The sequence below is a fragment of the Phyllostomus hastatus genome, unplaced genomic scaffold (genome assembly GCF_019186645.2).
Source record: "Phyllostomus hastatus isolate PE091 unplaced genomic scaffold, TTU_PhHast_1.1 phas_contig_308, whole genome shotgun sequence".
Classification (NCBI taxonomy): domain Eukaryota; kingdom Metazoa; phylum Chordata; class Mammalia; order Chiroptera; family Phyllostomidae; genus Phyllostomus; species Phyllostomus hastatus.
Genome location: NW_025333848.1, coordinates 1,318,935 through 1,337,759, shown reverse-complemented (window position 1 = coordinate 1,337,759; position 18,825 = coordinate 1,318,935). Strand labels below are relative to the sequence as shown.

At 36.2% G+C, this 18,825-nt stretch overlaps 1 protein-coding gene across 1 annotated transcript; it reads left to right on the top strand.

Moving 5' to 3' along the window:
• The first annotated feature begins 338 nt into the window (after positions 1-338).
• LOC123819391 (early activation antigen CD69-like) lies at positions 339-8,783 on the top strand. The gene is made up of 5 exons (XM_045839728.1): positions 339-467; positions 4,594-4,716; positions 5,728-5,927; positions 6,281-6,384; positions 7,747-8,783. Exons 1-5 carry the CDS (start codon positions 410-412, stop codon positions 7,853-7,855), a joined length of 594 nt encoding a protein of 197 aa, XP_045695684.1. The 5' UTR covers positions 339-409; the 3' UTR covers positions 7,856-8,783.
• The last annotated feature ends 10,042 nt before the right edge of the window (positions 8,784-18,825 follow it).

Genomic DNA, 18,825 nt, shown 5'->3' with positions numbered 1-18,825 from the left:
TTCCATCTCAAAGTTGGAATCCCTAACTTTGAATTCTTTACTTAGATACGCTGTCTCCTAAATTATTGTTTATTTTCTACAAATTTAAGGGGATGTCACAAATTTGGGGAAAACCCCAACTGCCTCTTGATGCTACACCTACAGTTGTGAGAAAGCACATTTCAGACAGCAGGGAAAACCCATAACTCACAACAACACATTATACACTGTCTGGGCCACTGGAGCATAAATTAAAGTGAACTGGAGTAGTTAAGTGATTAGAAGGCAAGAGGAAGGGGGTGGAGCCGCATATGCGACTATAAATGCAACTATAAAAGCTCAGAGACTCAGACTGAACTAGAGCTCCAGCGAAGACTCGCTGTAGACTGTCTTGAGCTGAGATTAACCAGAGAATCAAACCAGAGTAAAGATGATTGCTGAAGATTCTTCCCTAACAGAACACAACATCTTGGAGAGAGGACAACAAAGTAAGTCAGATCTTATTTTTATGTACTGGTAATAACTATATATGTAGATGACATGTACTGGGTGTGGCAAAAGTAGGTTTATAACTGTGAGTACATGAAACACAAAGTATATTCATGTATCATTATTGATTCTTGTATTATTTTTCATACAAACAACTCTAATCCTACTTTTTCCCCACCCTGTAACAGTACTTAGGGAAGAAAATGAGACTTTGTTTTTTGAAGAACTTGGTTAGATACTATTTCACTCAGGATAAAGGAGAAAATGGGAAGAAGTAAACATGTCTTTATCTATGAGAAGATAGGATTCCTGAGACAAGAGGAAACACAAAGGTGAATGGCAGATCTTCGAGGATCTGTTTCTCTATTTCAGTTTATATTATCTCAATTTTTAGATGCAACTAGAAAAACCTCTGTACTAGCTAGGAGCACTCTCCCCTTTTCCATATCCATCTGACCATATTCCAGGAAACACTGACTTTCGATACAAAGCTTCTATTGTCCACATAAACCATTACATTCTTGATTGCCTTCACTTTGCATCTTTCTGTGCTCCCTGTGTGCCTCATTTTGTGTTCTTATGATAGCATTTCCCACTTGTTGAAAGTGAGCGTTTCTAATCTCTGAAAGGGCAACCATGTAAACATCTGAACTTCAAGCTGTCCAACAGTAATTTATGAAGAGAATGTCATAAAAGAATTCTCGAAAATGCCATCTTCTGCTTCTATATTCTTTTTCAAGATTTTATTTATTTATTTTTAGACAGAGGAGAAGAGAGGGAGAGAAACATCAATGTGTGATTGCCTCTCACATGCCCCTGACCGGGGACCTCGCCTGGAACCCAGGCATGTGCCTTGTCTGGAAATCAAACCAGCCACCCTTTGGTTCACAGGGTGGTGTTCAATCCACTAAGCCACACTAGCCAGAGCTGCTTCTATATTCTTTATGGGACTCTTTTCATAGATTTCATCCTTCAATTTTACCATCTAATTATTGACTTCAAATTCTGCATGAATCAGGCATTTTTTTCTTTTTTCTTTTCATCAAAATATGATAATCATAACTATATACTATTTTCCCTCTTCCATTGGTCTATTCTGTCCGTGGATCCATTCTATTTATTATTACTAAAATTTTACATTGTTTTCCTATAACTTGTTTCAATGAGACTTTCTTGATTTTTTTCATTTATCTCTCTTCCTTCTTTAATCATTGAGGTACCCCAAAACCTAGCGTGTAGGAAGTAGAGTTTATTTGTAAGCAGCAATAGAGGGATGTGTTATGAACAGCAGAGCTCAAACAATCTAGAGGAAGGGATTGTTTTCTGAGAATATGTCTACTCAACTGTTTTGTGTTAAAAAAAGTTTTATCTGCCCTGGCTGGCGTAGCTCAGTGGATTGAGCTTGGGCTGGGAACCAAAGTGTCCCAGGTTCAATTCCCAGCCAGGGTACATTCCTGGGTTGCAGGCCATAACCCCCAGCAACCGCACATTGATGTTTCTCTCTCTCTCTCTCTCTCTCCCCCTCCCTTCCCTCCCTAAAAATAAATAAATAAAATCTTAAAAAAAAAAAGTTTTATCTACCACAAACCCATCTTTCACTTAAGAACACAAAATGCAGCATGGATAACAAGTGCAAGCTATCCAAAATTTTTGGTAACCACATAACCATAAGGCTATAGCCCAGTTGAGGTGCCAAAAAGTAAAACTAGTATAATAATAAAACTACTCAATAAACAGAGGTCACAGTTCAAAAAGGTCCTAATTCAGAAACTCTTAACTTTTCCTGAGATCATCCCAAATTTCCATTGAACATTTAGTTTCTGCTCACCTTAAAGTTGCTTTATTAGTATGAACAACCAAACCATCAAGCATCAGCTTTCTGTGGGTCACTATGTAAAGGTGGATTTGTTTTCAATTTCTCCTTTAATAAGAAGAGCCTATAATCAGAGTGGAAGTATTGGGGGAGTGTTTTGTCATCTAGGTGATAAATCAAACTGAGTAACAATAGTCCTCACTAATGAACAGAAAGTGCAATCTGAAAAGCATCTGTACAGTTTACCCGCTGGATAAGCCAACAGACTGAGGTGGACTTTGCGGTCCCTGAGCTATTTGGATGTGTTAGTACTGGCTCAGGAACAAGGGCTGTTGCTGCACTGAGTCCAGGCAGCATGATGAGAAGTGAAACTAGACAGAGAGCTCTGAACTTGCTAGCCTGCCTGCCCTGGGCTTCTGGTAAACAACTGGATGCCGGTAAAAAGAGAAAGAATTACTTTGAGAAGCTGAAAGCAACAGAACTAGGCACAGGAGAAGCAAAGGCATCTCTTGAAAAATCCGAATCCAGATCTATGGTGGAAAAGACAACCCCGGAAGCAGAAGCTGATGTTGACATTCATGTGGTACATGACTGTTAGAGAAAGCAGCATCTCTTTGCCCAGTTTAACCTTAGATAAATGTTTTAAGACAAAAATACATGCATTTCAAGATATGTGCTTTTAATTGTAAAAGTCTTCTTATTGAAAAACAAGACATTTTCATATTTTGAGACTTTTTATCATAGATTTTAATATTAATCAAGTAGCAATTTTACATTTTACTTTCTCAGGATGTAGAAGGGAACTATGTGTTACTTGTGAAGCCAAATTTTAAAAAAAGAAACTGATAGCTTTTTCTAGCAAAATCCACTTGAAACTTTGAGTCGCAAAATCCCCTTTTCTCTTTTCTCAATTATTTTTTTATATTTTAGAACAGATGTTCCTCTGGGTTTGTGTGTGTATGTTTGTGTAACTAAGAATCATCATTCACATTATATTTACATTCTAAATCTTTCAACAAGTAATTTTATTGATGAAATCAAATTTTTACTTTGTTCCATCATTATACAAAGGGTAAATGAAAAAACTTCTGCCAAATATTCTGTCTTTAACACTGTTTTGTTTCCTCTATTACTGTTTATTCACATATCATTTTAGTCGAGGTATTATTAGCATACATTGGATGCACAGATTATAAGCATACAGTTTAATCAATTATAACACCAACTCCAATAAACATTTGAAATTTTCATCAACCTAGAAAATTGCCCTGTATTTCTTTTCATTCAAATTACCTTTCCTACATAGATAGAAGCAATCACTTTTCTGAATTCTGTCACTGTAGTTTAATTCAGCTATTCTTGAATGATATATTAATTGAAATAAACAGAATATAACTATAGATGGATTTTTCACTCCAATTATTTTTAAATTCATCCATTTTGTTACATGTATCAGTTTTTCTTTTTCAATTGCAGAGTAGAATTTCTTTGTATGGATAATAGCATAATTTGTTTATCCATTTTCCTGTTGATGTGTGTTTGGGTTATTGTTAGGATTTGGATCTTAAGAATAAAATTTCTATGAACATTCTTGCACAAAGCATTTTAAAAACATATTTTCATTTCTTTTGAGAAAATACATAGGAATAGAATGGCTGGATTATAGTGTAGGTATACAATTAATTATGTAAGAAAGTTTTCCAAAGTATTTTTCATTTTACTCTCTTATCAGTAACATATGAAAATTTTAATTGCTTCACATCTGCACAAACTTCACCAAAAACTACTATCATTCTTTTTTATTTTCAGTCATTCTAGTTGTATATATTTATTTATACATATATATCAATTCCAGAGTTTTGTTATATTATCTCCCTTTTACCCTCATTTGCATCATCTCTCTTAAGCAGTAAATGCAGAGAGGTTAGAGATTATGCTTAGGACTTTTTGATATGTCATCTAGACTAATCAGGTATTTAATAAATGTTTTTATAGTGACTAAAGTAATAAAACTATGCTAGACACAATTTTCATAGCTATTAAGTATATATATATATATATATATATACACACACATTCGAGAGATATTGTATGATCTCATTATTATACCTAGATTGTTTCATTTTTATCCAAAGTGAAACTAGCCAAATTCACTCAAAAACTGGGGAAAGTTAAGTTATAAATTTTATACGCTTACAGGATAGGGAGACACATACCTCCTTTTTAAATTAAACGTATCAAGAAAATATCTAATGTTGTTATTGTACTTCTGCGGTCTGCCTGAATTCACCAACAACTCTCTCTCTCTTCAGGAAGTACCTCCAGCCCTGTCTTTGTATCAAATAATGAAGGGTCCCTTCCGGTTCCTATTCCATGCGCTGTACTGAATGTGGTCTTCATCACCGTTCTGGTCATAACTCTCATTGCTCTATCAGGTGGGTCTGTACTGTATGAATTCATAGAATTCCTTTTCTGTGAGCATTTGTTGTAAGCCCAGCTGAAATCAACAGGGATTACTTAGTCCAATTAATCAGAAATTTTGAGTAATTTAGGATTATCCCATACATCATACATGGTGGATTTCCTAAAAAATACTAGGTATAATCCCATGTTTCTTCAATGATTAGTATAATACCATTCTGAGTTTTCAGTATGAAAATTGCCTATGATTTATACATTATTATGGAAAAAATTACTTTAATATAGGTTTAAATATGGAATGAAAGGAGCTGATTCACATTCTAAATAAATCAACATTTACTTAGGAAAAATGTGGGCTGCACACTTATTGTTGACAGAAAAAATAAGCCATAGATGAATCAGGACTTGGTTAGGCATTTGCCTTTCACCTTGAAGACCACTGCCCATGGTTATGAAAATTAAGAATAGATAGATCTAGACACTCTCATAGTCAATGTCATATAGTATTCAAAACACTGTTATACCAGGATACATTTGTGTCTTTTACATGCATGAGTTGTTATAATTTTGTGAAACAACTCAAGTCATAGACCCTTTTGTATCCTGAATGACTGATTCCCCTGCGAGTTTTCTTCCATCTCCCTACACAGTGTTCTACTGTCTACTGCAAGTTTGTTCCTCCACCCCTGCATTCAGACCCAGAATCTTACTTGAAATGTTTAATGCACTTTGCCCTTTCTAGTCCAAGGCTATTTACAAGATTTTTCTATTTTTTCTACCGCTTTTGGACATTATAGCCAAAGAGCCACCCTCTTTTTCTTTCTTATACCCTATACGATGATCATTAGGCACAATGGGAGATGTGGTAAAGTGGGAACCTGCTTTCTTAAGCTTTTTAAAATTTGCCTCTCTTGCCTTTCATTTTTTATTTTATCACTTAGTACAGAACCGCATTCCCTGAGCTAGGTTTGTGTGCTGTGGGTATTCAGTTCCTTTTGTAACTAAAACAATTTTCCTGTCTACAGTGGGCCAGTACAATTGTCCAGCCCAGTATGTGCCTTTAGAACCATCGAGCAGCCCTATTTCTTCATGCTCAGATGACTGGATTGGATACCAGGGGAAATGCTACTTCATTTCCAACACAACAAGGAATTGGACCTTGGCCCAAAACTCTTGCTTGAAGCATGGTGCTACTCTTGCTCTCATTGATTCTGAAAAGGACATGGTAAGATAGTATTCAAAAACAATTTCATAAAATATTGCAATTTTCTTTTATATGGCTCATCTGTGATTTCATTCTGTTTCCTGATTTATGAAGAAGACATTGTACCTGTCTCCCATGTAGGAAAATTTTGTCTCAGGTCAAAATCAGGGCTCTATTTAACCCTGTAAATTTGATTTGAATGCTTAGCTTCAAAGGCCAGAAATCCAAATGAGTTGATTCTATACAGAGCTAACAAATGACCAGCTTAACTACTGTACCTCAGAATCAGCTTTTGAGAAATTGCTTTCGAGAATTATAGACCTACCTACCCAGAGGGGTTGTTTAATATGCACCCTCTTTGTGCTTTCTTCCAGATCTTTTTAAAGCGATATGTGGGTCGAGCTGAACACTGGATCGGGCTGAAAAATGAAGCTGGTCAGACTTGGAAATGGTCAAATGGCAAAGAATTTAACAACTGGTAAGTTTCAAGATGTTTCTTTATCCTTTTCAGGCTTGTAGCTCAGGAAAACCATTTTCCTTTTTTCCACTGTTCTATATGAAGGTTGTGCTCTTTCTAAATAGAGCTTTAACTATCTCTTTTGTATACTTATACTGTTTGGAATTCTTTAAAGAAAGGCTTTGATGTTATCATTTTGTTCTTTTCATCTACCTGGAATTCATACAACAAATGCTTCTAGTAATTTGATCTCAGAAAAAAATGTGGTGTGAATAAGTGTAAGTTAGAAATATGCCAGGAATAGTTATGATGATGCAAACATGATCTAACATTTTCAATCTCATATTAATATTTTAGTGATAAACCAGTCTTTGGACAATAACTCCCTTTTACTACGTCCCAGTTCTCATCTCCACAGGGGTAAAGAACAATATTTTCATACCTAATTAGAAGCTTCTGTGGACCTGAAAAAAAACTTACTCCAGAATTAAAGAAGCTGACTTTATTTTCTTTACGTGTAATTAAACTACATTTTAAAGTTTGAAGGACACTTTATAAGTTTACTGTTGATATTCCTTATATGAAAACTCAGAGTTGAATGAATTTCTAGTTATCTATATAGTTTTATTATACCCTTATTTTGCAACGTGTGATGTGCATCCACATTTTTGGCCCACATTTTCAGGGAAAAGACCTTTCATTTTAATTTTCTAATTTATTTATTTATTTATTTATATTTAGATACTTGGGTTTTTTGTATTATAAGGGAATTTTAGCGTTTATTTTCAACATATTATGGTACAAGAAATTTTATATAAGAAATAATTACAAAACACAAGAGCAGATACGAGGTATTTCAGGTATTACCCATGTATAATGCACATCCTTATTTTTCCATCAAAAATTTGGGCAAAAAAGTGCACATTGTATGTGGCAAAATACAATAATTAACTGGTACAGAGAATAAATTCAAATTTCTAGAAAAAGAATTCCTAATAGGAGTCTAATGGTACCATATCCACAGATGAGCTTCAAGGGCCATAAACCCCTACAATTGTATGCACTGACATGTAGCCTTGTTGAATGTATATACTTTCGGGGAATTGTTTCTTGAAGGGTTTGTGAATTCAAAAATGGTCAAGAGTCACTCCTCTGGTGGCATGCCAGCCAAATAAAGGGAACTCTTAACTCTTCTCAGCTTTGTACCTTCTTTCCACATGCTCTTCCTTTGAATAACTGTCTGCTATCTCGTCTATGGTCATTTGACTGGCAGACTTGCCTCATGCATTCCTACTCAGCAAAAACAAAAAAGTTTTTATTCTCATGTAACTGAACAGAAATGACAATCTGAAAATAACTCTTAGTTTCTTTATTGTTCAACAGGTTCAATCTTACAGGATCAGGGAACTGTGCCTTTCTGAGTAGCACAGAGGTCAGCAGCACAGAATGTGGACAGAATTTGCACTGGATATGTAGCAAAGCCTTCAAATAATGAGAAAGCATATTTGTTTATAGACTCTTATTTCATGGAACCCAGGAAATTTGTGTCAATGGATGCTGCTCTCTGGTCAGACTTTTTCCATAAAAATTTTGTGAAAAACATTGTATTATTTTGGAATCCTCCTTCCAAACAAGACTGCATAGAAAAGGAAGAGAAATTCCAAGAATATCTGTGTTATCTGCACTGTGGAATAAATACCCTGGTCATAAGCTGAAAACATCACAGATTGACGGATATTTACATCCAAAGAATGAGAAGAATGACTTTAAACCTTTTGACTGCACTTTACACTTTATCAACTCAGAAATAATAAAATAGCTAGGTTTAGAGCCATTATTTATTGTTGGATGACTACCAACGATGAGCGTCCTTCATGCCTTTGCACTATTTGAAGGAGTTAGATGGCAGTGTTAAAAACCGAATGTAAACAAAGGAAATTTCAACTGGTAACACAGACATTGTCTAAACGCATTTGTTAAACTCAGAGAACATTTGTAAGTGGACAAATGCTTATGAAACTAAGCTTTGTAATATTTCTCTCTTTTTGGAGAAGTTTTCCAGGTTACTTTGTCACTTTTTCCCCCAAAAAGAATGAGATGACCTTGTACTTAAGTCATTGTTCTTTACCTTACTTCTTTAACGACTTTTTCAATGGTATGTAGTTCTTTGCCTTTAAAACCGTCTACGCCCTGTTTTACAAAGATAAAAACAAAACCAAAGAACATTAGAATATTTGTAAACAGATAAGTGCTGGAAAGTGTGCAATATACAGTGTCGCAGATTCCTATCAGAAAAAAATCTGTACTGCTCAAACCCACAATATCTGATTATAGACTTATGCCTCTCCTAATCAATTCTGTCATGTGCAGTACTTCATGTGAAGTATTTTTAGTGCAATAAACTGTTTGTTTGTTTGTTTGTCTTTTGTATTCAGTGCAGTTATAAGCTGATTTTGTGTATGTGAAAATAAAAACAGAATGAACAAAATGATTTATAGGAAGTGTTTGCTCCTTTAAAATGTACTGAAAATTGTCATACCATATAGGTAAGGAAAAAATGCTACATTAAAAAACACTTTTCTAGTGTAAAACTTTAGCTTTATCACATGGTATCGACATTTTGAATTGTTTTCATATGTATGTTTCTAAAAGGGCTGTATTCATTTTTTAACAATAGCAGACAGTAAATATTTTAATTGACTTGAAAAGAATTTATGTCATTTAAAATCTTTTTCCTCTCTTATTTTCTTCTGCTTTATTGTTTATCACACTCATACAAAAGAAGCACAGAGAAAGTAAGAGACACCAAAATTTATTTTGTGAGTACCTGCTTATAAGCTCATTCTGTCTCCAGTAAGACAGTAATTGGTCTTCATAAGCAATGTACTGAAAGCATCTTATTCTAAAATGTTATAGATATTTTAGTTATTTACATAAAATAATTCATTAGATAGAAATGAGGTGCTACATAATCTTGGTATATTTCAGTCAGGAGAAAATCTATTACTTTCAAAATTGTTTTATGAATATATTTTGTAATATACTTCTCTGAAAGTTGGAATGTGTGCTATATGTGGTATCTTTATTTTTTTAAGATTTTATTTATTTATTTTTATTTTTTATTGTTGTTCAAGTACAGTTGTCTCCACTTCTCCCCACCATTCCCCCAGACCTTGGGCTCCACCACCTCCCACCCTGATCCCACCCCACCTTGGTTTCACACATGTGTCCTTTATAGATGTTCCTGAAAACCCTCCACCTTTCCCCCCATTATCCCCTACCACTCCCTCACCCTTATATGTGGTATCTTTAAACTGTTGTCATTAGTATGGCGTATTGAAAGGAAAGGTGGATTCCTGGCGCTGATCAGTGATAAATAATATAGAAATTTTTTAATCTCAGTGTCCTTTAGTTCTCATAGCAGTGAAATAAAACAAATGGCCTCCAAGCTCTAATAAACTATCATTAATAATATCAATGTACTCCCCCTGAGTAATGTTAGAAAAAAAACTCTTATGATTCATGTACTATTAAAATATCTAAGTAAAAAGCATTGCTGTTTGGAGCCAAAGCACAGAAGAAATATTGCCAGAGTTTCATCTCTACCACTCACTAATTGACTAGCTGTTTAAATTAGAATTAGTTAAAACTTTAGTTAAAAGTAGCTGGAAACTTAATTAGTTAATATATAAAAAAGGATGTAGGACAGTACCTGGATGATGATAACTATTGTTACCTGTGTTTTATTTTGTTTTTTTCAACATGATTTCAACTTCTTCCTCTGGGAAGGGAAATAATTGCTCACCTGCTTATTTCACATAATTTTAAGAACTGAATAAATTTAAAAGTGTTTTTAAAATAATAAGATGCCATTAAAATGTTATACACTATAGTCAGTCTTCAATAGACTCAAAATTTTTATCATATGAATACAGAAATTACTTTTCTAATCTTGTTCTCAATTTTTATAATTTTTTAAATTTTATTTTAGTCATTGTTCAAGTACAGTTTTCTCCCTTTTACTCCCAATCCAGCCCACCCTCCCATCCCTCCCCACTTCCCTCCCATTACCATCCTACCCCTAGTTTTTGTCCATGTGTCCTTTAAATTTGTTCCCTTGAACCCTTCCCATTGTCCCCTGAAATTCCCTCTTCTCTCCCCTCTGGTCACTGTCAGTCAGCCTGTTCTCTATTTCAGTGTCTTTGGTTATATTTTGCTTGTTTCTTTGTTTTGTTGTTTAGGTTCCTGTTAGTGAGATCATATGGTATTTGTCTTTCACTGCCTGGCTTGTTTCGCTTAGCATAATGTTTTCCAGCCCCATCCACGCTGTTGCAAAGGGTAGGAGCTCCTTCTTTCTTTCCGCTGCATAGAATTCCATTGTGTAAATGTACCATAGTTTTTTGATCCATTCATTTACTGATGGGCGTCTTGGTTGCTTCCAGCATCTAGCTATTGTAAATTGTGCTGCTATGAACATCGGGGTGCACAGGTTCTTTTGGATTGGTGTTTTAGTGTTCTTAGGATATAGTCCCAGCAGTGGAATTGCAGGGTCAAAAGGAAGATCCATTTTTAGTTTTCTGAGGAAGTTCCATACTGCTTTCCATAGTGGTTGTACCAGTCTGCAGTCCCACCAACAGTGCACTAGGGACCCCTTTTCTCCACAACCTCTCCAACACTTGTTGTTTGTTGCTTTGTTTATGATGGCCATTCTGACTGGTGTGAAGTGGTATCTCATTGTGGTTTTAATTTGCATCTCTCTGATAGCTAGCAATATTGAACATCGTTTCATGTGTCTTTGGATTTTCTGTATGTCCTCCTTGGGGAAGTGTCTGTTCAAGTCCTATGCCCATTTTTTAATTGGATTCGTTGTCTTCTTAGAGTGCGGTCATGTAAATTCTTTATATATTTTGGAGATTAAGCCCTTGTCTGAGGTATCATTGGCAAATATGTTTTCCCATACAGTTGGTTCTCTTTTAATTTTGATACTGTTTTCTTTAGCTGTGCAGAAGCTTTTAATTTTGATGAGGTCCCATTTGTTTATTATTTCCTTTATGTCCCTTGCTCTAGGAGACAAGTCACTAAAAAAGTTTCTTCGTGAAATATCTGAGATTTTCCTACCTATGTTCTCCTCTAGGACTTTAATGGTGTCACGTTTTATATTTAAGTCTTTTATTCACCTTGAATTTATTTTTGTATATGGTAAGTTGGTGCTCGAGTTTCATTTTTTTGCACGTGGCTGTCCAGTTCTCCCAACACCATTTGTTGAAGAGGCTATTTTTACTCCATTTTATGTTGCTGCCACCTTTGTCAAATATTAATTGACCATAGAGACTTGGGTTTCTTTCTGGGCTCTCTGATCTGTTCCATTGGTCTATGTGCCTGTTTTTATGCCAGTACCAGGCTGTTTTGATTACAGTGGCTTGTAGTATAGTTTAGTGTCAGGTATTATGATCCCTCTTACTTGACTCTTCTTTCTCAAAATTGCAGCAGCTATTCGGGGTCATTTATGGTTCCATATAAATTTTTGAAGTGTTTGTTCTATGTCTGTGAAATATGCCATTGGTACTAAATAAGAATTGCATTGAATGTGTAAATTGCTTTGGGTAGTATGGACATTTTGATTATATTATTTCTTCCAATCCATGCACACGGTATATGTTTCCATTTGTTTGTGTCTTCCTTGATTTCTTTCCTGAGTGTTATGTAGTTTTCTAAATGCAGGTCTTTTACCTTTTTGGTTAGGTTTATTCCTAGATATTTTATTTTTCTTTTTGCTATTTCAAATGGGATTTTTTCCTTGATTTCTGCTTCTGCTGTTTCATTGTTGGTATACAGAAATGCCTTTGATTTCTGGATATTGACTTTGTATCCCGCTATTTTGCCAAATTCATTTATTAGGTCAAGCGGTTTTTTGGTGGAGTCTATAGGATATTCTATGTACACTATCATGTCATCTGCAAACAGTGACAGTTTTGTTTCCTCCTTTCTGATTTGGATGCCTTTTATTTCTTTGTCCTGTCTGATTGCTGTGGCTAAACCTTCCAGTACTATATTGAATAGAAGTGGTGAAAGTGGACAGCCTTGTCTTGTTCCTGATCTTAGTGGAAAAGAATTTAATTTTTGCCCATTGAGAATGATGTTGGCTGTAGGTCTCTCATATATGGCCTTTATTATGTTGAGGAATGCTCCCTCTATTCCCACTTTGCAGAGTGTTTTTATCATAAATGGGTGCTATACCTTATCAAATGCTTTTTCTGCATCTATTGATATGATCATGTGGTTTTTGTCTTTGCTTTTGTTTATGTGATGTATTACATTTATTGATTTGCGAATATAGTACCATCCTTGCATCCCTGGAATGAATTCCACTTGGTCATGGTGTATGATCTTTTCAATGTATTGTTGGATGCAGTTTGCCAGTATTTTGTTGAGGATTTTAGCGTCAATGTTCATCAGTGATATTGGCCTGAAGTTTTCTTTCTTTGTTGTGTCTTTATCTGGTTTTGGAATTAGGATGATGTTGGCCTCATAAAAAGAGTTTGGGAGTCTCGCATTTTTTTGGATTTTTTGGAATAGTCTGTGAAGGACAGGGGTCAGCTCTTCCGTAAATGCTTTGTAGAATTCTCCTGTGAAACCATCTGGCCCAGGGCTTTTGTGTGTTGGGAGTTTTTTGATTACTGCTTCAATTTCTTTTGTTGTTATTGGTCTGTTCAGGCTTTCTGCTTCTTTTTCATTGAGTTTTGGAAGATTATATTTTTCTAGAAATGTGTCCATTTCACCTAGGTTTTCAAATTTCTTGGCATACAGTTCTTTGTACTAATTTCTTACAATCCTTTGTATTTCTGTGGTATCTGTTGTAATCTCTCCTCTTTCATTTCTGATTGTGTTTATTTGGGTCTTCTCTCTTTTTTTCTTGATGAGTCTGCTTAAAGGTTTGTCGATTTTGTTTATCGTTTCAAAGAACCAGCTCTTGGATTCATTGATCCTTAAAATTGTGCTTTTAGTCTCTATGCCATTTAATTCTGCTCTGATCTTGATTATTTCCTTCCTTCTGCTTGCTCTGGGCTGTCTTTGTTGTTGTTTCTCGAGTTCTTGTAGACATAGGATTAGGTTGTTTGTTTGGAATGTTTCTAACTTTTTTAGGTGGGCCTGTACCGCTATGAACTTCGATCTCAGGACTGCCTTGGCTGTGTCCCATAGTTTTGGGTTGTTGTGAGTTCATTTTCATTTGCTTCCAGAAACCTTTTGATTTCTTCCCTAATATCATTCTTGACCCATTCATTGTTTAATAGCATGCTATTTAATCTCCACGATTTTGAGTGTTTTGGGTTTTTTTCCTTCGAGTTGGTTACTAGCTTCAGTCCCTTGTGGTCCGAGAAAATGCTTGGTATGGTTTCAATTTTCTTGAAATTCTTGAGGCTTGTTTTGTGTCCTATCATGTGGTCAACCTTTGAAAATGTTCCGTGTACATTTGAAAAGAATGTGTATTTAGCTTCTTTTGGATGGAGGGCTCTGTATATAGCAGTAAAGTCCATTTCATCAAGGGTATTGTTCAATGCCACAATATCTTTGTTGATATTTTGTTTGGAAGATCTGTCCATTTTTGATAGTGGGGTGTTAAAATCCCCCACTATAATTGTGTTGCTGTCCATATCTTTCTTGAAGTCCTCTAAGATTTTCTTTATGTATTTGGGTGCTCTTATGTTGGATGCATATATACTTACAATATTTATGTCTTCTTGATGGATTTTTCCCTTGAGTATTATGAAGTGACCTTCTGGGTCTCTCTTTATGGACCTTTTTTGGAAGTCTATTTTGTCTGATATGAGTATGCTACCCTGGCTTTTTTTTCCTGTCCATTTGCTTGGAAGATTTGTTTCCAGCCCTCCACTTTCAGCCTGTGCAGGTCTTTTATCCTGAGGTGTGTCTCTTGTAGGCAGCATATATATGGGTCATTTTTTCTTATCCATTCAGCTATTCTATGTCTTTTGATTGGAGCACTTAATCCATTTATGTTTAAGGTTATTATTGATAGGTACTTATTCATTGTCTTTTATGTACGAGTGTTCCTCTCTCTCTCTCTCTTTTCCTTCCCTTCCTTAAAGCAGTCCCTTTAGCATCTCTTGCAGAGCTGGTTTGGTCGAGGTGTATTCTTTTAGACTTCTTTTGTCTGGGAAGCTTCTTATTTGGCCTTCTATCTTGATTGAGAGCCTTGCTGGATAAAGTAGCCTTGGTTGCAGACCTCTGGTTCTCATTACTTGGAGTATTTCTTGCCATTCTCTTCTGGCTTGAAGTGTTTCCATTGAGAAGTCAGCTGTTAGCCTTATTGGGGCTCCCTTGTATGTTACTTCCTGTTTCTCCCTTGCTGCCTTTAAGATTCTCTCTTTGTCTTGAAATTTTTGCCATTTTAATTATGATGTGTCTTGAGGTGGGCCTCTTTGGGTTCCTCTTGATTGGGACTCTCTGTGTTTCCTGGATTTGTGTGACTTTTTCTCTCATCAAATTAGGGAAGTTTTCCTTCATTACTTTTTCAACTAGGTTTTCAATCCCTTGCTCTTCTTCTTCTCCTTCAGGTATCCCTATTATACGGATATTATTACACTTCATATTGTCTTGCATTTCTCTTAATCCCTCTTCATTCTTTCTGAGCCTCTTTTCCTTTTCTTGCTCTTTCTCGGTGTTGTTTTCTACTTTTTCCTCTAGCTCGCTAATCTAATCTTCTGCTTCATCAATCCTGCTTTTCATTCCTTCTATTGTGTTCCTCAGTTCAGAAATGGCATTCTTCATTTCCTCTTGGCCCTTGTTGAGAGTTTCTATTTCCTTTTTCATGTTTATGTAGTTTGCAGTGAGATTGTTGTAGCTGCCCTCTAGTTTCTGATAGCTCATTGTGAGTTCATTGAACTTCCTGATAATCATTGTTTTGAACTCACTATCTGCTAGTTGAGTTGCCTCTATTTCATTTAGCATTTTTCCTGGGGCTTCCTCTTTTCCCTTCAATTGGGGATTGTTTCTTTGTTTTCTCATTGTTTGTGGGTTTCTTCTTGTTAGCCTCTGTTTCTTAAATTGATCTGATCTGGTTCTGTGTAATTATGGTGTGAACTTCTGTGGTAGAATACTTGTGAGATTCAGTGGTGCAGTCTCCTTCGTGTATCCTGGTGTTCACAACTTCCCCCTACTCTTTTTTGTGATCAGTTGGAGGAGTAAGGCAAAATGGTTTAAGACAGCAAGACGGTATACTATGATATTTACATTAGCAGCCAGTAGAGAAGAGATGGGTTATCCTTTGGCTCCTAATAGTGTTAACTTTGATATTCCACCTCACTATCCACATTTTAGAAAGGATGGAAAGAAGGTAAGACTCTTGTTGGGGATGAAAGGATTGTTAGTTGGAACTAGCAAGCTGTGAGGCTGTGGGAGGTCAGATTCTAAGGTAGGGTTGGAATAAAGATTAGTAAACAGGAGTAGTGTGTAAAAGAATAGAGACAACCCCCATAATAGTACAGTTCAGGAAATTGCAAAGTGGGCTGAGATCAGGGAGGGGTGTTGAGTAGTATTTACAATTGTATGAACTAGGTCTTATTAACAGTAATAGTAAAGCAATAGTCTTGTGGCAGAATCGATGAGATCTAGATAACAAGAATAAGGAGTATAGAACTTTGAGAGATGTATTAATGGAACACAGATGAAGGATAGTAAATTATCAACACACTGTGATTGAGATACCAGGGGGAACCTATCAAATGACATTATAACCAGCCAAGCAAAGAAGATTATACAGAAAGAAAAAGAATACCAAAATACTATTAAGATAAAAAATGTCAGAAAAGTGAGAAAAAGATAATACAAATTTACGGTAACTTGCAAGATCAAAAAAAAAAAAGGAAAAAAAAAGCAAAAGATGGAGTGCAGGAGAGATAAATTTGGAGTGGAAGGAATAATACTAGGATGAATGGAAGAGAAACATAAGGGATTGAGAGATATAAAAATAATAAGAATTGAAAAATAAAATGTCACTTAAAACACAAGATAAAATCAATCAACCAACAACAGCCACAAAAACAGAGCAAAACAAAATTAAAAAACCTCTTGTTGGTTTCTAACTGGCCAGACCAGTTTTTCTGATCTTGCTGGCTTCAGCTGGCTGAAGGACGTTTGAAATGCTTATCACTCTTCCCAGCCAAATCTCAGTAACCCTCTCAGGTACTATCTCCAGGGCCAATCTGACTTTCCCCTACAGGACCCTGGGCGCTCCCGAGCACACTTGCTCTCTGGAGCTCACTGCTGCGTTCTCCCGCAACTTTTCGGTTTCAGGATGCAAGCTCCTGAGTCTTCCCCTTCCCCCAGATTACACCACAGCAGGGTCTATGATCTAAGGAAGCACCCACAACATTTTGAGAGTCACTGTGCCATCTCTGGGGGTCATAAAAGGGCGCGCCCATCCCCCAAATTTTTGAGTTTCGGGCTCTAGGAACACACTAAGCGCTACATCCCATCCGGGATCACGGCGCGAGAGTCAGGATTCCCGACCGGGCGTGCGCTTCCACAGTTCAGCACCGCAGGTTCCAGAAACCTGAGAACACCCACACCCTTTCCTGGATCCGGGCTGCGAGGTCTGGGTTTTCCACCGATCCACACTCCCACCGGGCTAGGGGTGTGGGCTCTCTTCCAGGCCGCCCCTGGTTGTGCTGGCTGGAGGCCCTCACTTCTCCCACAGCTCTGGGTGGGTGTTCACAAACCCTGAGTGATTTTTTCCTCAGTCCAACTGCCCTCTCTGTGCCTTCAAGCCACAAGGTCTCCCCTGGTGTTACTCAACCCCCATAGTCTGGGGAGGGACCAGCGACTCTGCTCTTCCAGGAGCCCTGAGGCAGACCCGGGAGCACCGGGCCTGGAGACTGCAACCCCCCTGGTCCCTGCGCTGATCCCTGGGTCCCTTTTGTCCTGAAGCAGTATCCTTACTGTCTGGTTTTTCAATAATTTTTGATGTCCTGTTTTCAAAAATGTTTTGGTAACCTAGGCCACTTGCTCTGTTCCTCCACCCATCCACAAGTTTCCCTCCTCTTCACAGAAGCCGAGAATCATGCCGCCTAGAGTAAAGCCGCCATCTTTCCATCCTCTGACATGCACTTTCAATGACTGCTGATTTTCTCAAAAAGATCAGATTTCCTGTGCTCCCATCATGCTGTAATCCATATAAGCCTCTCCTCTCACCCCAAGCACCCCAACTTTAAATCTCAATACTGAATTTGTTTTCATGCTTTACAGTGTCATTCTGTACCACACCCTTAAACTGTGGACAGGTTTTATTCACCAGGTATATGAACTTCAGAGCTGCAAACTCTACCTAACCATCCACAAATTAGTTGTCTAACATATTCAGATATTGTGTTCTACATGCCATTCTTGATATTTTTATGGCAGCAAGCCTACCATGAGGAAAGCCAGGTGTACCACATCCTTGAGTTAAGACACAGTCAATTTTTATAAATTTGACTAAGTTTTTACACATGGAAATGTATCATAACTAAAATTAAATTGCTAAACATATTTTGGACAAATGTTAGAAAGTATATGACCATAGTGATTGTTGGTGATAATATAAATTGATTTAGTTTAACCTTTGAAAAACAGTTTGAAAATATTTATCAAAAACCTTAAAAAGAATTATCCTCTTTTTTATGTGATAGTTTTTTAGGGGAGTATTTTTTTAAAGGAATAATTTTAGATGGGCAAGGCATAACCATAAATATGTTTATCCAAAGGACTCCTAATAATAGTAAGTCAGAAGCTACTAAATTGCTCAAAACTAAAGATTTAGTTAAATACAATTCTACTACATGATGAAATAATATGCCAACATTAAAAATAACATTGAAGATGAATGTTTGTGTAAATGGGAGAGTATCCGAACCGATTATTGCTAAGTCAAAGTAATATATACATTAAGTTTTTATGCCATTAAGAAGCATTATGTTGAGCTAAAAGATCCAGGCACAAAATAATATCTGCTATATGATGTCAGTTATATTCCATTTATATGAAATTCAAGAATAGGCAACACCAAACAATAGTGACAGAAATCAGTGGATGTCTCTGTAAGTGGGCTACAAGGAAGAAGTGTGAGGGGCGTGAGGAGCCTTTTGGTGTATATCTTATCAGAAGGGGTGCTTATAAGTATAAACATCTGTCAAAACTTACTGAACAGAATACTTTAACTCTAAATTTTATTTGATGTAAATATATCTAAATAAAAAGTGACAATATATCAAAAAGTATTAATTATGTGTTTTATGTTTCTATATGCTAAAAGAGAGAAAAACTACAAAGGTAAACAAAATGGTTTTCCCAGAGTAGTAGGAGTATAGATAATATTTATTTACTTCTCTATGTTTCTGTATAGTTTCAAAATATCCTATAATAAATAATTGTATTACTCTTCATAAGAAAATCATTTATTTTAAACCC

Coding starts and splice junctions, on each gene's coding strand:
- LOC123819391 (XM_045839728.1), top strand. CDS start 410: ATGATTGCTGAAGATTCTTCCCTAACAGAACACAACATCTTGGAGAGA. Junction 4,717..5,727: donor AACTCTCATTGCTCTATCAG/GTGGGTCTGTAC, acceptor TCCTGTCTACAG/TGGGCCAGTACAATTGTCCA. Junction 6,385..7,746: donor GGCAAAGAATTTAACAACTG/GTAAGTTTCAAG, acceptor ATTGTTCAACAG/GTTCAATCTTACAGGATCAG.